The 24,472-nt window shown below is 38.4% G+C and overlaps 1 protein-coding gene across 19 annotated transcripts in view; it reads right to left on the bottom strand.

Annotated features, from left to right (window-relative positions):
* The window catches only part of DLG2 (discs large MAGUK scaffold protein 2), a 1,588,988-nt gene that overhangs the window by 568,365 nt on the left and 996,151 nt on the right, over positions 1 to 24,472 (bottom strand). For all 19 annotated transcript variants that reach the window (XM_059187674.1, XM_059187632.1, XM_059187635.1 and 16 more), the window contains one exon: positions 23,464 to 23,588. In XM_059187674.1, the coding sequence (XP_059043657.1) occupies positions 23,464 to 23,588 (125 nt within the window). The remainder of the gene's footprint in view (positions 1 to 23,463; positions 23,589 to 24,472) is intronic.

Genomic DNA, 24,472 nt, shown 5'->3' with positions numbered 1-24,472 from the left:
AAAGAGGTTTATAATGACAGTAAGTTATGTCTACATAGTCTTAAATCTCATGTACCCTACTATCCACATTCTTCCGGTTAAAAATAATTTTGAGACTTATTTAAGGGCCAATCCCAACTACTGAGTAACCATCAATGGGGTCAAGGATCATACTGGCCAATAGTAAAGCCAAGGCAAATAACAAATTCTAGATCAAGGGCTATTAAACTTTAGCATGCGCTAGTTACTTGGAGAGCTCAGTAAACCACAGATTTCTGGGCTCCACTCTGAGTCTGTGATTCAGTAGGTCTGGGGCAGGAGAGAAGGCTTATATTTCTAACAAATTTCTAGGTAATGTTGGCCATGCTGGTCTGGGACCATACTCTGAAAACTATTGTGCTATGTATTAAATAGTCACTCACTTGGCTCATATCTGGTTCATTCTAAAACGAACAGGAATACTCAATCTTATGTAGATCAAATTGATTGTGATAAAAGTCCTGAGCTGACTCTAGAGCCAGTTCCCTGAGTGTTGCAGCTTTTCATTATCATGAAGTCTCTAAATGCATTTGGACCAGGAGACCTGGGCTGCCACAATGTGTGAGACTGTGCAATATGTAAGGCATTTTCCAGCACTCATTTCCTGTCTGTCACTCTTTTCCTGACTCTTTTCCTTTAGCAAAGACCAAGCGGTGGCCACTTCATTCTACACTTTAAAAAATAGGGCTTCATCTTGTGTCTCTAATTCTGAGTAAGAGTAACTTGGTTTATGATCCATAGAAGCCATCCCCTACAGTGAATGTACTGTTTCTCTGTATTTGCCACTTCATTTCCCTTATATAAAATGTTTGCAGGATTCTCTGCAGCTGTCATCTGGGATAGATCACAGCTTTCCACAATGGGGGAAGAAATTGGCTATTTCAGCATCAGTGATTGGTCTTTCGGCACTTTCCCAGAAAATCAGGGAGGCCAGCAGCAAATCTTGAGCCAGGTACTTAGTGGGTAAACATGGAAAAGAGGCATGAAATGGGAATTTCAAAGGGAAAAGATCATAGGACTGGGAATTACTTAGCCCATTCAGATGAATACTCTTTCTGCAGACTGAACTGCATATCAGTTTATGAAACGAGGTCCTCGTACCTCCCATCTGGGTCAGTGCAGTAGCTTCCTAGCTGCTTTTCCTGACTGCCAGGTTAAGTCGCCCCCCCTCCTCTCCATCCAGACACACCAGCCCAGCTTTGGCTTCTGGAAGCAACTCTATCGTCATTTCCTCTCCCTCAACATTCATCAAGAGTTACTTAACCCATATAAAAACTGTTTATCTTTGCATTACCAATGTCTGGCATGAGATTGTCACTTACAAATGAATAAACATTACTGAAGGGACTCTAAATCTGACCCCTCTCAAGCCCCTGTTCTAGCTAATTCATATCATCATTGTCCTGAGAAGATAATGAGCTCATTCCCATCTCTGCATTTTATTTCATGGTGACTTGCAAAGCCCTAATCAAGACCAGCCTCATTCCAGGACATGTTTATAAGCCATAGCTTCATAAACTATTTCCTAATCAATCAAATCTCCATGGCACCTAATGAGTAAAGTATAAATACATGGTAGATTCTCACCAAAAAGCTATAGATAGACTTGGTGCCCCCACAGAATCTAAAAGTGAGTATACACATTAAGAAATACATTTAAGAATGTTGAATTTGATTTCTTGTTTTTCTCTACGCAACATGTTCCAATCCCAGAAGCAGGAATCAACATAATATGAACTTCATAATTATACATCTTCTCATTCTAATTAAATATGACTTAATGATATTGAAATTTTCAGGGAAAAGTTGAGAACCACAAGGAACGTGGTATTCTGAGAAGAATACTGAGTTATAACCAGATGTGAATTCTAATTCTGGTCCTGCCCCTTTCCAGTTACATAGGTCATTATTTAACAACCCCCAATGTTAAGTTGGATTCAGGGATGTTAAATTCTCTTCTGGCTCTGGTGTTCTATAAATCTAAGTTCAAGGTCAGCTTATCCTGGCATCTATCTCTGTATGAAAATCTGGAGTGCATCTCAAATGGGGAGGAATGCCAAATTATCCTCCTCTCTTCCCAATGAACAACTCTCTCCATTATTTTTTATTCTCTCTCAAGGTAAATTATGCCATCACCCAAAGTGGAAAGTGCTTCTTTCTCAACCACACATCGAAATGTCACTTTTTGTTTGTTTGTTTAAGGTCTTCCCTTTATCTTCACTTACCCTATCTAAGATCTGGCTCTTATTATTAATTACCTGGATTCTGGGGGTGAGGATCAACCTCTTGCCAGTCTGCATGTCAGCTTTGCTCTCTATAATCCATTTTCAGTTTATTGCCAGGATGGTATTATTAAAAACACACCTGATTGCTTTATTCTTCTATTTAATAGTCTTTTAATTGCTCTCCACTGCCTACAGATTTTCAAGGATTTTAAAAAATCCAAGAAGCTCTTTCTTCAAATGAAATCTTTCTCAAAAGCCATATAGTGTATAATTGTATAAAACAAAAGCAGAGTTTCTGTAATTTCTGCATTGGGGAGGGAATGGTGTCACAGTGCAGCGTGGTGGAAGGCCTCATTTGTGACTTCTCAGAGGGCTCCAAGGGATCCAGAAAGAGGGCACGGCATATGACTGAGCTAGCGAGTACCGAAAGAAATCCAAAGCAAGCCCTCTCTCCAAGCCAAATGCCCTGGTGCTGTCCTGGGTCTGCTGAAGTGGGTATCTTTTTCTAATTGACGTGAAGGCTTTCTATAGGCCAGCGCCTACTCATGGGGCTCTGTGGGACATAAACTGAATCCTTTTTGGATAAAGCTCACAGACCTTTACACAATAAACAGGTCTTTCTATAATCTGGCTGTGATTCACCTCCTCAGCCCTGTCTCTTGCTACGTCATTAACAGTTTCTTCAAACATCAAGTTCATAGACTAGGACTGTCCCTCTGCCTGAATAACCACCTCCAGCCTCTACATTTGTCTAAGAACCTTACCCATCCTTTAAGACTAATGCCAATTCTGATGTAGCTTTTTGATTCAACAGGGAAGATAGAAAAACAAACTACTAAATTTTGGTATTTTAAGTTCTGTGGTGAGAGCAATATAGGATACAGGGTAACAAGAAGAAGTTGGCCTGATGAATAGAGGGAGAAGTGTTCCTGGAATAGTTTAGGCCGGTGAAGTGAGGACCACAGACCAAGTCTTCCAGACCTTGTAAAACCTGCTGAGGAATCAGAGTTGAACCTACAGGCAGTAGAAAGCCATTGTAGTGCTTAGCTAGAATAGATTTTAGGAAAAAAAAAAAAAAAGAAGAAGAAGAAGAAGAATCTCTCTAGGTAGGATATAGAGGTAGGGAGACTTGCTTAGATTTCAGAGGTGGAGTTAGGGTAGAAGAAAACAAAGACTGTTGTTAGAGGCTATTGTATAATCTGATAAAAGATTTGTTAGCCTGGGTTAAACCAGGCAGAGGCAATTAGATAGAAGGGGAGCGATGATGAGAGGGCTAATTCGAACCTACTAGATATGCTGATGGATATCTAGTAAGGGAGGTAAGGAAAAAGAGGAAATGTTTTGTTTAAACTTTTATATCTACCTATGAATCATGAGTCACATGAGAGAAATTCTATCTTAAATTCATTTTTTTGTATCTTCAGTGTCTAGTATCATGCCTGGCACAGCAGGCAGTGAATATATATTTGATTAATAAATGAATGAATTTTAAAAATAGGGAAGTTAGTCAATGACATCTTTGCTGCCAGTATCCATGTTTTCCTCATCCTCTCCAGGGACCTTGCCCCATGAGAAGGCTATGTCTTATGTCATCTTGTTTCTCTTCTATAAATAGAATCAACTCAAATGTAATCACTGGAAGAAACAAGCTATTATTTACAACTCTGTTTGCATTGGAAAAAGGAAAAAAAGAATTCCGGGAAGAGGCCAAGGTCTAAACAAATAAAAAGAGCAAGTAATCACAATGATAAGATCTCAAATATTAGTTGAGAAATGTAATATATCTGATATGCACAAAGATGCACCTTCAACCAACATTTACTGAGCTTCTGTTACATAGTGCCAGGTGCTGTGTGGGCACAAAGATACAGTGGTGAATGAGAAAGGTACAGATGGCCCCTGACATGCGGGTGGAGAGGAGGAGATTGACAAGAAGACCCTAATTATGTCATAAGGACAGCAGCCTGTTTCACTTAACGTAAGACTAGCTCTAGCTTAAGTACATCTTCCAAACTTCAAAGTTGGTGTTTTAATTTCACGTTTTCATTTATTTTTCTTGTGATTGTCATAATTTTTGGAGCTTAATTTCCATAGAAAGAGAATTCAGCAAAAATTCGAGTATATACTATGTGGCAAACTGCTTGCAATCTTGCTGCTTACTTTGCATTGTTCTTCACTTACTAGGAATATATGAGGTGCCCCCTGATGCTCCCCCATGGCGCGTGTACACTAGCTTATGAACCAGCTGATGTTCTGTACACTTCTACAGAGCAAATACATATTATCTGATGATAAGTGATTTCAGCAGTCCATAAGGTGTATAAAATATTTAAGAGGAAATTGTTGGCATCTTTGAAGACTCTTAAAATTGTAAATATTAAATTTCATGGTAAGTAAATTCATTGGTTGTTAAAGGGAAGCAATTCTCAGCATATGTATAGTTCAATAGCAAATAACATACCTCTCTAAATTCATTTATTTCTCTTTCTTTCTTTCTTGAGAGAGAGAGTGTGTGTGCACACACAGCGGGGAGGAGGGGAAGAGGGAAAAGGAAAGAACCTTAAGCACGAGACACAGGGCTCCATCTCATGACCCTGAGATCATGACCTGCACCAAAATCAAGAGTTGGACACTTAACTGATTGAACCACCTAGGCGCCCCTATTTATTTTCTTATCTATTAGATTTTCCCCCACTAGAATTTAAGCTCTGTGAATTAAGATATCTTGTCTCTATTTTTTTATTGCCAGTGGCTGGCCCAGCTCTTCACAGTGGGCTCCCACAATCCACTCAGTTTTCCTGGTTCCCTCTCCTTCCCATACCCTGTGTCTGCAATCTATCATCAAGATCAATCTTGCAAAATAGATCCCAATGCATCCATTTCCCTCCACCTCCACTACTACCATCCAGTCCAAGTAACCACACTTCTACGTGGATGTGCTGGCTCACTGTTCCCACTCCTGTTCTCTACACGCAAGCCAGAGTACCTGATTTTTTTTTTATATATATAATTTTTTATTTTTTATAAACATATATTTTTATCCCCAGGGGTACAGGTCTGTGAATCTGATTTTTAAATGTGAATTGGATGGTGTTACTCACTGTTTCCTGAAGTCCTCCAACCTCTTCCTGTATCACATGAAATAAAATCGAAACCCTTTACCAGTCTTCTATGTCATTCCTGGCTCCCACTTCTTCCCATGCTCTCATCGTCTACCTCCCCCCCCCCCCCCGTCCCCTTTATTCTAACCACAATGGCCCTACTTTCTTCTAGTAGGTACCTAGCTCATCTCTGTCCTAGGGTACTTCATCTTAGTACTCCTTCAGCTTTGAAAGTCTTTCCCTTATCTTGGCTTGGCTAGGTCCTTTTTGTCAGTAAGATCTTACCTTAAGTGTCACCTCCTTCAAGAAGCCTACCTTGAGCACCCAACTGAAAGTAGCCACCAGGAATTCATCCTACAACATTCTGCTTCATTCTTTTCATAGCATTTCTTACTTGTGGTATTTTGTGTATTTATTGATTTCCTGACCAACAGATAAAAATTTAAGTTCCTTAGAACAGAAACCTTGTCTTGTTGACCATCTTACTCTAGGACAGTGCCAAGCTCATAGCAGTCACTCAGTAAACAGCTGAATCGCAAATAGATTAATGAATGAAGGGATGGACGCATAAAGGGGAGGTCTACCTAACTTGGATTGGGTTTGTCAACAACAAAGTATACATAATCTTGCTATCCAGATTTGAATTCTGATAGTTCTAGTTCAAAGCCCTTCTTAAATTTAAACCCATAATTATCAGAGTTATTTAGTACTGGCAAAGGCTGTGAGCAATTTCCTATCCAGCAGATAATGCTAAATTGCTTAGAGGTAGTAATTTTTGAGGGTAGATGATTAGTGATGCTGTTTTTGACCTTTTCTAAGTTACAATAATCAGCTGTTATTGTTTATGTGATTTCATAATACCCATACCCCTCATCTCTTTCTGAGGCTAAATCATATTTCATAAAATAAATTCAAATTACTGTTGTGATGAAAACTCATGACACATTTTGAAACTGGTACTATTCTATGATTCTATAAAACCCAAACGAGTGCTCGTTGATTTAATGGTTGAATTGGTATGTTTGCAAATGGTATACTTAGTCCTTACACTTGTTCTCGGCTACGGAGGCAAAACTCAGAGGCCTCAGGATGGTAGCCAGAAGGGGTTACAGGCACCAAATAGGATCCTTTGCTGCAGATATCATCTCTCTTTCAGTAAATGGGTTTCATCTGATTCATAATTTTCTCTTTTAAAATACTAATAAGTCCATTGTTGTCTGTCATTATGAATGCCTCTCCATGTAGACGATGGGACTTTATTTTAGAGATAGGAAGAACAGGGGAACAATGAGGGGTAATTTAATGGAAAAATTTATTAGAGGAGACCATAGGCACCAGGGCGGCAGAGAAGAGAAGCTTCCAGAAGATAAAGTGTAAGGGCCTATATAGCCAGAGCGATTCCGTCCAGTTAAACAGTGATGTTATTTATGCAGTAAAACTCAAACTGACTCTGCCCGCCTCCCCTAAGTCTGGGAAACCAGTCCCAGGTAACAAAGCCCAAATACAAGGGTGGGTCAGGTAGGGTGGAGATAACAGCCCGAATGCAGGGATGAATCCAGTCGGGCGAGGCGGAGACATCCAATCAGTGGGGCATGCATACTGTCTCCCTAGCTACCAAGGAGTGTGGGCCCCACCTTTTGGGCACCTTTTGGGTGCTAATTCTGGCCAAGGTGATAGGCTAGTTCAAATAGCTACTATAGGGTAAACTGTAATTCAATTGGCCACGCCTGTGTGACCTAGCATGACTGTGCAGCTTTCTCTGTGTGTTACAATTTCATTGGCCACCTGTGTGTGGCCAGGCCCAACCACATGGTCTTTGCCCTATAAAAGTTTGCTGTATAAAAGTCTGTAAGGCAGGGAGGGGTCGCCTCTTTGTAAGAGACGGTCCTGGCCGGTCAGTTTGATTCTTGATGCTTGGCGTGAAATAAAACTTTGCTTGACCTTTGCTTTGTATCAGTCTCACTCCTTTAATCACGGACCCATTATTGGGGGACCTCTCTAAAGGAGACCAGAAAGAGATGCAAAAGAGATCTACACATTTCATGGGACTCCTATGACAACAAATGTAGTAACCTCCAGAAACAGTGTTCATAAAACATTTCAACAACATTATCTATTTTATTCTTGAAGTCTGGAAATACGTCATGTGGGTAATTCTACATCTTCAAGTGGGAAAACCTAAGACTTAGACAAGTTAAATAACTGACTCAAATTCACGTAGCAGATAAAAGATGGAAATAAAGGGGCTTCTGGGTGATGTAGTGTTCAGTGTTCAAGTGTTCAGCTCTTGGTTTCTGCTCCACTCATGATCTCCAGGTGCTGAGATCAAGCTCTGTGTCAGGCTCCATGCTCAGCCTGGAGTCTGCTAGAGATTCTCTCTCCCTTTCCCTCTGTCCCTTCTGCTTGCACTCTCTTTCTATCTCTAAAATAAATAAATAAATCTTTTAAAAGAGTTTTAAAAAATGGAAATAAAAATTACACATTCATCTTAGGGCTGCTGGTCTTATTTCCTTGCCATTTATCACTCCTGTTTATGCGGCTACCACTTGGTTCTTCTATGACAACTGTCTGCCAAAACCCTAAACCTGATTGAGCACAACTCTCTGTCTCCTCCATTGCCTCTTCCACAGCTCTGAACACTGAAGTGCTGGAGAAAATCAGTAGGTGACAGGAGTCATTATAAATTCATCATCTCAAACGCCTGGTCAGCTGGCTGTTCCTTGTTCTGCAATGATAATCTCTGAACCTGTTTTTTTTTTTCTTTTGCAACTTTCAGCGCATAAGTTTTCTTCCTGCTTCCAAGAGAGAAAAGCTATCTGATGAGAAATCCCTCCATTGATTCTGCCAGATTTACATGCTTAACTACATGTAAGCCCATGTCCTCTACTCTCTTCCTATTGCAGTGGAGGAAGTGTCCCTTCTGACACCAAATGTCCATCAATTCATTTTTTTTTTTTTAAAGACCTTACCTGATCATTTAATCTCTTTATATCCTATATCCTTAAATCTCATTTCTCTACTTCGCCCAGTCCTGGAATATTCAAACATGTTCTGATATCTCTTACCTTTTGAAAATCTTTCCATTAATCGGACATGACCTCTTGGCTGCTGTCCTCTTTCCTCTTTACAAATCAAATTTATCAAATGAGTTAATTACACATATTCTCTATTTCTTCCTTCCCATTCTTTCTTTACCCCATTTTAATCCTGTCTCCTCACAATGCCCCTAACAAGAAAAATACAGAAAATGTTCCTACTAAATTCACAAATCTGGTTTGGGCCAAATCTAACGCAGTCTCTTTAGTCCTGATCTTAGTTATCTTATGACAATGTTGAAGCCAGTTGCCTACCACTGCCTTGAAGTGTTCTTCTCCTGCCTGACCCTCCTGCCCATCTCCCTACCACTCTGATCACCTCCTTTTACCTCCTCATTTGAGTTCTCTTTCAATCTATTGACCTTTATACTTAGAAAACAAAAGGAAAAACAAACTATGCTCTTTTGTATATTTTAAGTTGACATCTAATTTTTTCATTGGAAATTTAAATAATAGCAAAGGATTTAATTTCTGGTTTATTGTGAATTATAAAATTTATTTTCAATGGTTACATCATCATTTCAAATTTATATAGTGGAATGTAAATATATATCAATTTGAAATCCATGACCATCAATTTAAAATATAAATTAACAAGAACTTTTGGAGGAATTGGAAATTTTCTTTTCTTTTTTTAATCTTGAATTTATGCTTTCATTTCAGTTTCATTCACCCTAATATATTCTATGTTCAAACATCTTATACAGATCACCCTAACATACTTATATAAAATAAAAACACATAGACAAATATAAATCCTATGATTTTAAAAATTTCCTGTGATATAAGCCTCTAAATGTCAAAAAATTATTTTGACTGAGTTATTTTAATTATTTTTTAAAGATTTATTTATTTATTTATGTGTTTGACAGAGAGAAATTGGGGGGGGGTACACAAGCAGGGGGAATGGGAAAGGGAGAAGCAGGCTGTCACTTAGCAGGAAGCCTGATGTGGGTCTCAATCCCAGGACCCTGGCATCATGACCTGAGCAGAAGGCAGATGCTTATCTAAAAACAATAAAAATGCAATCATATTAGGGCTTCATTCCTTCGTGGAGTAAGTGAAGCATTTTAAAATTACCTCGTGTTTCCATTGATAAATATAAATTAAGGCGAATATAAAACAAGAGTCAGAATTTCTATTTTTCATTTCTACAAATCTTAGTGCTGAGAAAACTTGATCACAAAAACGAGTAGATGGAGATAGAAAGAGAACTTTAAATTCCTTCTAAGTAAAATGCCTCAAATCCTGTAAGCTATCATTAAAACTATTTTAATGATCTGTCAGATTATAATTCCTTTTCAATTTCATTAAGAGCAAAGAATGGGAAACCACATGACTTAAAGAATTTATTATCCATTAATTAATCATTAACTTCAATGATGAAAGTCATTGACTAACTCATCTGAGCCACATTATTTCAGATTATTCCTTTAAACCTAGAAGTAATTTAATACTGTTAAATTAGTAGTAAAATAGCACTAAATAGCAAATAGAGCCATAGTGGGATTTGGGATGGTTAGGACATAATACCTTTCTTTTGTAAAATAGGATAACAATCACCATAAGTAGAAAAGTGGCAAAGAAAAACCCATGCGAAATGGCAGGCTACTTCTTGGAGGGGTATTTCTTGTTATTGTATACATTTTCAAGGAAGTCTCTAAATTTCCTTGACTTCAATGTTTCACAGTTACGCTTCCAGCCAGATCTCTCAGAGTTCCCAAACTCTATGTTCGACTGACTGCGTGATACATCCACTGGAAATTCCTCCCAGGCATCTTAAACCTAATCTTGTTCAAAAAAAGAACTATTAAACTTATCTTCCAGCATTGATCCTCTACCAGTCTTTACCAATTCTCATGTTCCCACCTCAGAATCACTCCAATAATTCTAGTGGGTGGTCATCATGAAGTGAAGGCTGTTGTACACCTAGCACATGAAGTGGGGCCCAGGACAGAGAAGGCACTGCTGATTTGTCAGAGGGAATACAACCTCTTCTCACATCCAACTCCAATTAGTCGTTAAGCCTTTCCCAGTTTACACCTTCAGTTTATTTCAGAATCTGTCTCACTTCTCTCAGTCTTTTTGTCAGCATCTCGGTCCAAACTCCGATCATTCATCACCTGAACGATGCAATAGCTCCCCAAGCTGCTCCCCCTGCGTGTGCTCTTGTTAGCCAAGGCAGACTCCCACAGCAATCAGGGTGATCGTTATAAATAACAAATCAGTTCAGCCATTCTCTCACGGAAACATTCAACGTTTCGTGATGCTTTTCAAGGGATAAGGAAAAATTACTATGGCATGATAGTATGCTTTCTCAGGTGCAACTCTTTCTTTTCATCTCGGGTCTGTCCACCTTCACTTCCCAGCTCTAGTCCCAGTGGACTGGCCCCTACTTGCCTTAAGGCTTTGGACATACTCTCTCTGCCCAGAGACTCCTCCACCCCTTTTCTCTCTGCTAGCACTCACCTTGTCCGTCTCAGCTTACATACCTCCCCTCTGCAAGGTTTCCTTGGATATACTCCTAGGCTAGGTCAGGTCACAGAACAGCGCATGTGCTTTCCTGTCATAGTGCTCGCTTCCACTCTATGTCCCCTGTGAGAGAGCACTGACAGCACACATCCTGCTTTTCCTGTTTCCTGCTCTATCCCAGCTCCAAGTGTCTGATACATAGCAGAATACTCAGGAAATACTTATAGGACAAGTGGGTCACAAGTCGTGCTTTGCCCCTTATATTTGTCACTTCACTCAATTTCCCAACTTCAGTGAGTGCCACTGGAGTTGATGACAGTGGTATAAGCCCACTCAAGATCTCTCACCCCACTACACTGAAAGTCCTGAGGCTACCCCTTCCCATTCCCCACATTCATGCAAAAACGTTCTGCCCACATTTTTTTTTTTTGGCTCAGATATGCATGTTCCATGCCCCTAACTGAATGCCAGAGACACGGGAATGCTGAGATGAGTTTATGGCAATAAAGCAGCTCTGGTACTCTAATGCCCCGTACAACACATTAGTCAAGATAGTATCTTTAAATGAAGCTCTAAAATATATATGTATTTTGACAATAATACATGTCTGAGATAATGAATATTAGAGTTTATTTGTGTTTTAGTACAGTCATAAACAAAGGAACCAGATAATAGTTCCTTCTCTAAGTCATTGTTTTCTGAAAGGAAGAATTGCTTTTTTTTCCCCTCCCCCTAATGGTCATGTTTTTCTCTTTAGTAATTTACTACTAAATTAGACTATAATATTTAAAGGAGTTAATGGAGGGAGGAGTAGAAGGGAAATAATACCAGCATTTTAATTAGTAATAGGGTATTGTAGATTTTAAATCATGCCCCTGATGTCTGTGTGCTAACTACCAGACTAACTTGTATAACTAAAAATGATTTGGGCCCAAATCCTGGGTGTTTACTGACTAATTTTAGGTCACTTGCCTGAGGTTGACTTGTAAATTGTCTTAGGTCAGGGTATTATATGGATACTGTCTTGGATGCTAACATTCTCTAGAAGCTTTGTGTTACTCAGTAAAAACTATTGTTGCTAATTCATTCAGCTATAATGCAAAAGAAAACTTCTGGTTTATGATTAAAAAACAAACAACAACACAAAACAAATGTAATAAGGAGTACTAGAGCCAGTCTGCAGACATTTCAAACTCAGTTGTATGTGGTAAGTACTTGATCCAGGAACAGTTAACCTGATTTCCTCTAATATTTGTGAGATTTTAAAATATTTTTTATTTATTTATTTGACACAGAGAGAGATCACATGTAGGCAGAGAGGCAGAGTGGGAGGGGGAAGCAGGCTCCCTGCTGAGTAGGGAGCAGGATGTGGGGTCCAATCCCAAAACTCTGAAATCACGACTCAGGTCGAAGGCAGAGGCTTAAGCCACTGAGCTACCCAGGAGTCCCTATCTGTGAGAATTTTAACTTCCTTCCACAAAGATGTTCATTACAATGTAATAAACAATTTAAATATCCAAAATAGGGTAAAAGTTAATGTTACACCTATATGATATGAAACTATGAAGCAATTTAAACTAATGTTTGCAAAGTATATTTTCATGTAAGGAAATGCCTGTATTGTGATAGTAAATGAAAAAGGAAGGATAGAAAAGTCAACTATATAAAAACATGCACCAAATATGAAGGAGTATAATAAATACATCTTTTTGATGATGAGATTATGCATGATTCTAACTTATTTTCTAAATGTCTATATTTCCCAAATTTTTTACAACGAATGTGCATTATTTCCTAATCAGAGAACTGCATTATGTTCAAAAACAAAATTATTTAATCTTTTCATGTTCCTTTCATATAGAGTTGTATTGTGACAAAACCTCCAGTCCAAGGCAGTCAATTCCTGAAGAGCTTAAAGAATTTGAGTGTCACTTAGGTGGATTTGAACTTTCAAATTTTCATACTATCACATGGGATGTTGGCATGGCTCTGTGTTCCCAGATATTTAAATATGTGTTCAGTTTTTGATCTGCAGATAATTGCAGTCATGTGCTATGGTAGGAAGAACATAGATTGTAGAATTAAACATATAGGATTAGAATTTTGGCTCAGCCACTTGTAACTTAGCCTCCTTGAGCCTTCATAAGTTAATGTAATAAGCTTGAGAAATAGCAGCTCTTATCAGTCCCAAGTGTCTATTATGGGTAAAGAACATTGTTAGATGTTATAGGAGATAGAATATTAAATACGTACTATAAGATTTCAGACATACAGAATGGTGGCATTTTAAGCTGGTTTAGAGATTCCCATGTTTTTTCTCTTCAGATATAGTTGTCAAGAAAATAACTCAGTCATTTAAAGCAAGTACATGTGTTACCATTAAAACAAAGCAAAACTGGGGCCCTCATGGTTCTGGTTCAGTTGATTAAATGTCTGCCTTTGGCCCAGGACATGATCCCAGGGTCTTGGGATCGAGCCCTACACTGACCCCCGCGTTGGCCTCCTTTCTCAGCTTCTCTCTCTTCCCTCTGCAGCTTTCCCTGCTTGTGTGCTCTCTTTCTCTGTCAAATAAATAAATAAAATATTTTAAAAAAAGAAGACAAAGCAAACCTTATTCTCTATAAATTAGAATGGAGGCAATAGTTAATACTGTGAAATTTAATATGAGAAACTCAATAAGCCAATAACTCTACCAATAACATACATATCCTATTTATTTTGTTTTTACTGGACCCCAAAAGTCAATGAATACATTTCTCTTACTGTGCCTGCCAAGTAACTTTTAAGGGATTAATGTTCACTAATGATCACCTTACAGGGAGTCAACAATGCCTAGGGAGAATGACCACTTAGGGTGGACTCCCCCTCTTCCACAACAGACATATTCTGGAATTCTCTGACTTTGCTGGCTGTGTAAACTACTCTCCCAAGTTCAAGTTCTGAAGGGTTAATGGTTCAGGCTTTGTGCACACAACCTTAGACTCAAAAGTGGTAGAAGAATGACTGTTTGCAGAAGGTGTGGATGAAGCTTGGATGTGCAGTGACACAGCAGTGTCCTGGGTATGTCCCCACCGTCCCCATGGTGCAGCAGGGAGCTGGGAGCAGGAAGAGAAAAGGCTGGTGAGGGGCTGCGAGCTGGGGCCTGCTCTCCCTGTGCCTATCCGGGTGCAGAACTCTGAGTCTAACATTCTAATTTCTCACCTGCTTTCCAGCCTCAGCTTCCTCTGGGAAACAATGCAATGTGCAGAGGTGGGTGGGTGGAGGGCTTGGGAGGACAGAGGGATAGCTTGTCAGTAAAGAATGCCTGGCATGGACCTCACAGCATGGAGAAACTTCACACAGAAGATGATATATAAGTCTTCATTTTACTGTTACTTTTACCATCCCCTGCCCTGCGTAGGAGCTGAATGAATATTAAATAACCCCAACATTTTGATGATTTTGGCATCTAACTGTTAAGCCAATTTGTAATGACTTGATGCTTGCGCAAAGCTTACGACATTATTAGTTCTTTCTAAGTAATGTAACTTGTGACTGTGTAGAAAAAACATTCTTGAAAAATAACTATTGAACTAAAAATGAGGAGTTAGTTTGAGTGTTTTGTCCCCCTCCCCAAACTGTTCTATTTTGGTCTAGATCCCAAATAGCTATTTGCTAAAATCAATATCAAATATAGTTAGTTTCATAATATTAGAAAGACAACATGCCTTCTTGGGAGACTACCAGGAATAAATAATAACAAATACCTTATCAGCGTTTAGTGTCGTGATCAGCATTTTGCTTGAGGAATATAACGAAGATTGTGTCTTCTCAGAGCTACAGATGTAATCAAAAGAAAGGGTTGATTTTTCTGACCATTCTAATGGCATTCTGGATGTCTCAGTCAACAAAAGTCAAATAATAACAATTTGACTTTGAAACAGAAAATTCCCGAAGAACTTCTATCCTACTCATTTTAAGGGAGAAAAAGGCTAAGATCAAGAAGGTTGTGTAACATTCTCAAGGCCTCTGAGCTAGTTAGTGGCGGAGACCCCCAGGTGTGTCTCTGTCCTTCACTAGAGCAGGGCATCTTATTAACTTTCAGTCTGACCTGGGAGTTAGAGTCTAGATGTACAAACAATGCCAGAAATTGCTCTCTACACAAGCAGGGGCTAGAATCAAATCAGAAAATTTAGAGTCCCATGAAACCAGTCTAAAGGGATATGAACCATCACATCTACATCTTACCAATCCCTTTGTTCCTTTGCCAGGATCAGTATGTTCTTTTCTTCTTAAAGCAGGTTCGGTTAACTGAACTTTATAAAATTCTAGTCTGAATTAATCATCCTAAATTTTAAAACACTTAGTGATTTGTTTTTGGCTTTTGAAAATAAAAACTTTGCCTTAATTTTTCTAAAGTGTTAATGATTCAGTCAGTACCTGGGACACAAGGTCAAATATCTGTTCATTTTTCTAGGAAATGGGAGCATGTTGTGATATTTGCCTACTTTATTTATTTATTTATTTGTTTGTTTGTTTATTTTAAAGATTTTATTTATTTATTTGACAGAGAGAAATCACAAGTAGTCGGAGAGGCAGGCAGAGAGAGAGAGGGAAGCAGGCTCCCCCTGGGCTCAACCCCAGGACCCTGAGATCATGACCTGAGCTGAAGGCAGCGGCTTGACCCACTGAGCCACCCAGGCTCCCCTGCCTACTTTAAAGATTACTTAGACTTGCACAGGCATGGAGCCCAAACCATAGGTCCTCTCTCTTTCATGAATAGATTCTTTCCTAAAAGAGCTTTCCTAAATTGCAGAACATCAAATGAATTCCTTCTGTAATTTCGTAGCAGCAATGTGAAGAAGTCGTGAGTTTTCTAAAACTAGAAGGAAAAATACTCATATTTGCAAATGATAAATATTTTATCCCAGAAAAGAATGACTGGATATTTTAAATAACAGCTTTATTGAGATACAATTCCCATATTTTAAAGTTTGGCTTTTTAAAGTATATAATCTACTGATTTTTAGTATAGTTGTAGAGTTGTACAATCATTAGCACTATCTAATTTTAGAACATTTCCATCCTGTCCCAAAGAAATCCCATTCTCATTATCAGCCCCTGGCAACTGCTGATCTTCTTTCTACCTATATGAATTTCTCTATTTTGGACATTTTATAGAAATAAAAATTGTACAGTATGCGCCTTTGGTATCTGGCTTTCTTCACATAGAACAGTGTTTTCAAGTTTCATCGATGCTGTGGCATGCACCAGTTCTTCATCTCTTTTCATGGCAGAACAATATTCCACTGTATGGATATACCAAATTTATTTATTCATTCATCTGCTAATAGATATTTGAGTTGTTTATACTTTATGGCTATTAGAAGTAATGTTTTTGTGTGGATGTAAGTTTCAATTCTCTTAGGTACATACCTTGGAGTAGAATTGCCATTCACATGGCAAATGTCAACTTTTGAGGAACTGACAGACTGTTTTTCATAGTGGTTGCACTGTTTTGCCTTCTCATCAGCACTGCACGGGGCTTCTGATTTCTCCATAACCCAGCTAACATGTGTTATTGTTTATCTTCTTGATTATAGCCATCCTGCTGGGTGTAAGCTAGTATCTCACTAGAGTTTTGATTTGTACTTCCCTAATAAATATATATTAAACATCTTTTTATGTGCTCATTTGTCATTTGTAATGACAAATATCTTTAAAGTAATATCTATTCAGATTTGTGGGAGGCTAAATAATCCCTCTCTCTCCCCCGTAAAAAGGTTCAAGACCTAATCTCTGACTTGTGAATATACCTGTTAGGGATCAAAGACACTCTACAGACATGATTAAACTATGGATCTTGAGGAAGGGAGATTATCCTGGATTATCTGGGTGAGTCAAGTGTGATCACAAGAGTCCTTAGAAGAAGGAGGCAGTAGAGATACAGTGAGAGAAGACATATGATAACAAAAGCAAAGATTGGACTGATGCTCTCTGAAGATGAAGGAAAGGGTTATGAGTCATGGAATTCAGGTGACCTCAAGAAGCTGGGGAAAGACAAGAAAATGGATTCTTTCAATTATCCTCTGGAGCCTCTGAGCAACATCTTCAGTTTATTTCAGTGAGTCTGATTTTGGATAGCTGACCTCCAGCACTATAAGATAACACATTTGTGTTATTTTAAGGCACTAAGTTTATGATAATATGTTCCTGTAGAAATAGGAAACTAACACAAAAATTTTTGCTAATTTTTAAGTTAGATTATTTGTCTTTTTATTTTTGATTTATAAAATTTCTTTATAGATTCTGGTTACAAGTCCCTTATCAAATGTATTATTGCATGTATTTTTGCCATTCTGTGTGTTGTTTTTAATTTTCTTGGTGATGCTCTTCGAAGAACAAAAGTTTTTAAAATTGATGAAGTCCAACTTATCTGCTTTTGTCTTTTGTTGTTCTTGTTGTTATATTAAGAAACCACCACCTAATTCAAAGGTTACTCATGAAGATTTACTCCTGTGATTGACATAGAGTTAGTTTTTGTGTGTGGTATGAGGTAGAGGCCCAACTTAATTCTTTTGCATACAGATATCTCAAAGTCTTGGCACAATTTGTTAGAAAAAGGGAAGAGGGTAGGTATGTTTGCCATAAGGCTATTTTGTTTAATCAACTGAAGGATTTCTCTTATTAAATTGTATAACACTTGACCAAATTAGGAAAATTGTTAGAGGTGCCTTTTCAGATATAAAAGACTGTACATGGGTACCTGGTATTCTACCAGTTTTGTAGATAAAATTATTCTTCTTGTTTAGTTCTTGTGTAGTTCTAAATTGTTGAGGTGACTACCAGTCACCATGGAACTAACTGCCAAGTGATTTTTTTCTGGTCTAACAGATTGTCGACATATTCGGGGCTGATAATATTGATAGAGAAAATCAAAGGACACAGGGCTGTTCCATCTCACTCCTTTACATTCTCGTAAGCAGACATGAAAGGAAATAATCTATAAGTATGACTCCACTGAGAAGACCCTCCACTGGGCGCCTGGGTGGCTCAGTGGGTTAAGCCGCTGCCTTCGGCTCAGGTCATGATCTCAGGGTCCTGGGATCGAGTCCCGCATTGGGCTCTCTGTTCTGCAGGGAGCCTGCTTCCCTCTCTCTCTCTGCCTGCTTCTCCATCTTGTGATTTCTCTCTGTCAAATAAATAAATAAAATCTTTAAAAAAAAAAAAAAAAGAAGACCCTCCACCAAATTTCTTTCCAAGGTGGGCACTGGTATAATTTGCATTAAATAATGATGTTTTGCTTCTCATAAAGATGCTGTTCAGGGAAACAGATTTATGTCCTGCGTTACCCTCAAAACAATAATTACAGAAAAGTTCACTTGGTTTTGAAGACACTGAGAGTCTCTCTCTTTGAAAAATAGAGCATCATCATAGTCATTTTGTGCAATAATCAGTTGGATTATGATGTAAATTGATAGGTTGGACTTGGTGACTCATAAGGCTTTAATTTGCAATCATCCCAACTCATGAAAGTTCAATGTGGACAGGTAATCTAAAAAATTTAGCAATCTCTTATGCAGTTTTACTTACTTAAAATCTTCTATCCTTAAACAATCTGAAAGTTGGTCTTGGAAGTGATGCTTGGAAGTTGCTCTCTTTCCTCTGCCTGGTGCTTTTAATTTGTCCTTCAAATATTAAGTTTAGGTTTGTCTTCTCCATTTCCAAGGTACATGTTGTCTTTAGCTCCTAATGATCAATTTTTTTCTTTTTTTTTTTCCCTTTGCTCCTTTTCTTCCCTTCTGTCTCTTTCTTCTTATTTTCTTGTTTTAAAATCACTAGTGAGTCAATGTATATGAATTAATGAATAAAATCAGAGAGTGATTGCCAAATGACAGCCAAAAGGACAATGTTCTGATTTATACATAGGAGTAGTATTCTTGAAACATTGATCCTTGACCTCTCAGCTTTGGTCAATATTCTCAAACCTCAGCGTGACCAATATTATTCTTGCTTAAAATCAACATGTATGCTGTGTTGGATTTTGTAAGGACAAAGCCAGCCTTACCCATAAAGAGACATGGAAGGAACAAATGAAGCAATGGATTTAAAGAAAACTTTTTTTTTTCCTTTCATCTTGTCTAGGAATAGAAATTATTGTGCTGAGGGCTCAGAGATTAAATTGTGTCACTTGTCAGGAAACTGGCAAGCAGCCATCTTTTTTGCCTGCTACTACATGCTGCTTTTGTGCTATGGATGGGTTTAATAAATGCACTGTTGTGTAAAATGTCATTGCTGCATCGCCAAATGGAGACTGTCATGTGATAGTTCTTCCCCAGGATGACAGATCAATATTGGTCCGCAGCAATCCAGGGACTTGAAGCCACACAAAGGGCATTTTTATGGTTCAGAAACAAAAGTAGAAATAAAAATCACTCCTCAAAGCATGGAGATGTATCTATTTTGCCCTGGAAGAAAACCCAGTGTTCTTTCCAAAACATTCTTACTTTAAAGATAGGCAATGTTATCAAATTTTAATGACTACTTCCCCCAAAAAAGAATACAAATAAATTGTAACATTTTTGAAAAGTTCAATCTTATTGTTAACTGTCAAAGAAATGCAAGTAAAGCAAGGAAATACACCATTGTTTACCTTGGTAAACAGCCCCAAGTTATATATGTGTAAGTGCATGAGATTCTGAGAGCATATCCTAAAATAAGCCTTCTCCAACATTCCTGGTAGAAGTAAAATTTAGTACGATCTCTCTGGAAAGAAAGTTAGTAGTATGTATCAAAACTCTTTAATGTGTTCTTACCTTTTGGTCATAAAACTTGACTACCAGAAATGTATTCTAAGGAAATTATGAAAATCAGGGTCAACAATGTCTTCTAAAAGATTGCCAGTTATTTAAAATGCTGAGAAACTGAAAATAAACTCATAACAATGTAAGTGGTAAATATATTATTAAACAACAAAACACTTGTAGAGGATTTTAAAAAATTATGTAGGGAAAGGTTTATTTAATAAGGTTATGAGAAGTTAAGTTAATGCTAAATGTATAGAGCATGATCTAAACAGAATTTCAAAAAAATAGCAACAAAAGCCTAGAAATAAATGCACAAAACATGTTAATAGTGATTGACTCTGAGTAGTGTAAAAATAACTGTGTTGTATTTTGTTTAATTTTTGTCTACTTTTCTGCATTTTATCCACACCCCACAAAGAACAACTATCATATCCCCAAACACATATACACAATAAGTTATATTTAAAAAGAGGTTGCATAGGGAAAAGGTCACTGTCCAGAGAAATTAATCTAAACCATTATGTACTTACTTGTATTGCTCTTAATTTAGCCCTCATTGCCCATTTTCTCCCTAGCTCTGGCTCTTTCTTTCACTCTAGTTTAGACACATATCACCAGCCATCAGATTAAACAGACTGCTACTCTCTCTCTCCTCCGGGCAGTGATATCCCCCCTGCCATACCTTGCTATTCATTGTGCTTTTTGCCTCTTGCCTCCAGGTGTGTGAAGGGCCTGGGACAACCCGTGAGGCCTGCTCAGTGTTTCTGAGGTTTACAGTGTGGTCCCCTGGCAGAGGCCTGCAATGGACCCAGCCAGGAGGGAGTTTCTGAGTCAGAATTCCACAGTGTTCATATTCATTTTCTATAGTTGAGTGATAAACTACCACAAATTATAAAGTTCTAAACAACATACATTTTTCATCTCAGAGTTGTAGTGGGCCCAGGGTCAAGCACAGGTTAGTGGTGTTCTTCAGTCTGGGTCCCACAAGACTGCAAGCAGGGTGTCAAGGTTTACTTTGTTTGTTTGCTTGGTTTTTCAGCTTCCTTTCAGGAGCATGGGGTCCTTTTCCAAGCTCAGGTGGCTATTGCCAGAATTTAGCTGTATGACTGCAACCTTCCATATCTCACTAGCCATAGGCTCTCAGCCCTCAAAAGTTGCCTTCAGGGCCGGCCATAGGGCCTCCTCGCTAGAGCCTCCCCCAACATGGAAGTTTGCTCTGTCCGGGCCAGCAGGACAATCTCTTGGGTTTTAAAGTACTGACTGGATTAGGTCAGGCTGACACAATACAATCTGTCTTCTGATTAACTCCAAGTCAATGGATTAGGGACCTGAATTACATTTGTGAAATCCCTTCTGCCATATCAAGCAATATTATCAGGAAAGTGATAGCTCGCCCTATTCACAGGTGCTTCCCACACTCTTGGGGAAGAGACCATAAAGGGTGTGGTCACTGGGAATGATTTTAGAATTCTACCCCCAGGGTCCCTTCCTGGCTGTCACAGACTTGTGGCTCAAGTTCCACATGCTGTTACATGGTTGGCTTGGCAGAATGAGCTGTGGGAAGCACTTGGAATTCTATTCTAGTTCTTTCAGGGTTACCATTTCATTTAATCCTTACCATAGCTTCCTGAGATCTATGCTTCTATCTCCAATTTAACCAGTGAGCGAACTAGAGCACAGAAAGCTTAAGAAGAGTCCCAAGGTCACGCAGCTAGAAATCCGGGTCCTCTAACTCCAAAGAGTATGTTCTTTCTCTTACATCTCTCATCTGGGGCAACTCCTGAGACCTGAGCTCACTCTGGAGTCTAATCTCTTCAGGAAGAGAACTGCCTCTCATTTCATCTGTGTCTTAAGCCTGCACAGTCACTTTATATATGACGAACCTCATGCAGGAAGGCTTTTTACAATGAACTTGGAATTCCTAGAATGAGGTGTGTGCTAGGGTTCTATTGCTCATTGGAAAATCACCACCAATTTAGCAGCTTAAAATAACACCCATTTATTAGCTCACTGTTTTCATAGGTCAGAAGTCTGGTTCAGTGTGGCTGGAATCTCTGCTTAGGTTCTTAGAGGCTAAAATCAAGATGTTAGCTGAGCAACAGTCTTATCTATCTGGAGGCTTTGGTCTTCTAAGCTCATTTGGTCGTGGTAGGACTCAGTTCCTACTACCTACCTCGTTGGATGTTGTATCTAGAAGACTGTACGTGTTTATGTACATCTCTAGTTCTATCTGTTTTAACACAATGTTCCATAGGTATAAAAAGGTCAAAAAGTTTTTGGCTGCCTGGGTGACTCAGTTGGTTAAGTGGCCGCCTTTGGCTCAGGTCATGATCTCAGGGTCCTGGGATCGAGCCCCATATTGGGCTCCCTGCTCAGCAGAGAGCCTGCTTTTCCCTCTCCCTCTGCCTGCTGCTCTGCCTAATTGTGCTCTCTCTCTGTCAAAAAAATAAATAAAACCTTAAAAAAAAAAAACTCAATAAGTTTTAGCTAGCATTAGATTATTCTCTTTCTAACTACTGAATGTCACTTCTAGCGGAACTTCCTTTTACCTCCACAGACATGAGATCGCCACCTAGATTTGTAAGCAAACAATGGCGGTATGGCTGCTTTTCATTCCTAACTGTAGGCCAAGCATGTTTAACATAAAGGCTATTCTATCCCAAATGTGGGCCCAGAATTCCGCTAAGAGAGGGAAGTTCCCCTGCTTCTAGGCAGAGCGGTGTGAGCTGTGGAGATCCCTTGTGGACTATCGATTTCAGAGCTGTCTTCTAACAACTCTGTTTCTAAATTTTGGAAAATGGTGCTTCCCCAGCGTTCAATATAAGCAAACCCAGTCCCCACTATGACTCAAGAATTACACAGTATCTGTTTCAAATTGTTCACTTCTGTAGCACGGATATTTCCTCACTCAGAAATTAATCTCATCAATTCAGTTTGAAAATTCTTTTGTCAAAAAGCAGGGGTTTCCTGTGGGAGTGTCCCTCCTGTTTTTCATGTTGATGGGAGATGCAAAAAAATCTGGAAAAAAAAAAGAAATCTGTGCTTCTCTTGCACAAGCTATCCTAAGGAATCATTGCATCAGAACAGTAGCTAGGGAACAAAATGTCCTTGACTGTTTTGTAAGAAAAACAATAAACTAGTTTACTTATGTTTAATGGGGAAAAAAAAAAGAAAAATCAGACTGAGGACAGGCTACAAAGCTTGCATTTGTGATACTTAATTCACAGTCCACACTGTGGCTCCACGCAAGTTAGTTTGTCTTACCCAGAGGATTCTGCTTGTGCAACCCTTTCTCCTCTTACTCATTAATTTACCCTCCTATTCATCTCCATGAATTAATTAATTACTTCAAAAACCCTTATAAATGGTCGCCGAGTCTATGAATATACACAGTATGTATACCATTGCCTTATTTGCTAATTCTATTTACAGTATAGTGTTTTTTTTGATACATTTTATCATTTGCTCACAAGCTCTGGGTATTCTCCCTTCAAACCAGAATGACGGCCACATGGAACAAAAATTTATCTGCGTATCTTCCTTACAGAGCCAGGTGAACATGGTGCCCATCAACAAACACAAATTAAATACTAGTTGAATTTTAGTTAAAGAAGAAATCTGTGAAGTCATTACAGAAAGCTTGCTTTGACAGCCATTTCTTTCAAGTACAGAGCTTTGTAAAATTATTATTCTCCGAAGGTATAAACATGTCTCATTGATGTGGCAGATTTACCTTCCAAATAATTCTAACGTTTCAGAGCTTTACCTGAGTCTGCCATCCTCTGCAGCAGCACCACCCGGTATAATCTTCGTAATAAATATGCCAGGGTCATCTCCAATGTGGGGATTATCTGTCCCTCCAGCAATACTGAATCCCAGGCCAGAATTCCCCTGGAGAAACAATAAGTAGACATTAAATGATTTGGCTGTCACCTAAACCTAGTTCCTCTTGCACTCTGTGTTATCATCTTACTACTGAAATGGAAATCAGGTGATAACAGTCTTCCACGCAAAGCTATAAAGTGCACTGTCAGCAGACAAAGGAAGGTCAGGAAAAACACTCAAGTTTGTCTCTGCATTGCAAGAATTGAAGAGGCCTTACATTTTTGCTTATTCAAAGGGTCTTAAATTGTTGCTTTTAAGAAAAGTTTCTTTTATACAGCAATTAAAATGATCATTACAATGTAGGAAATAAAGCTTATAAATTGTGTTATATACAAAAATACAAAAACATTAGTGTCAGTTTTAAAAATTATACATAGGTAGGAAAAAGAAATGGAAGGAAACCAGTTGCATGAAAATTGATTTGATAGAGTAGTGAAATTTGGCTGTTTTAATTTTATTTCCAGTACTGTTATGCATCAAATAAGTGTGTTCCTATGTAACAAGAAGCTTTGGCTTCAGAAGGCAGGTCTCCCTTCTAGAGTTATAATAAATGTGAGATATTTTTCAGTAATAAACAGATTTTAATTTGCAATAGATATTGGCAAGGAAAGTATTACCACTGCAGCATGTAAATTTGATAGTTTATATTCTAATAAAGCTTTCATACTTACTCATGCAGATTATAGTAATTGATACCCAATGTACATACAACCTTCTGAAATCTGTATATAAGACATAATTAAAAGTCTTCCCCAAATTCACAAGCCATCTTACTTGACATATTTATTATTTACATATTTTTCTTTAATTTATATCTTCCCGACTACATTATGTTTCCATATTATGTTCTGATGTTTCTTCTAAATGACATGTTATTTAAGCCATATCCA

The sequence above is a fragment of the Mustela lutreola genome, chromosome 1 (assembly GCF_030435805.1).
Source record: "Mustela lutreola isolate mMusLut2 chromosome 1, mMusLut2.pri, whole genome shotgun sequence".
In the NCBI taxonomy this organism is placed as follows: Eukaryota; Metazoa; Chordata; class Mammalia; order Carnivora; family Mustelidae; genus Mustela; species Mustela lutreola.
This window is presented reverse-complemented; position numbering and strand designations above follow the sequence as displayed.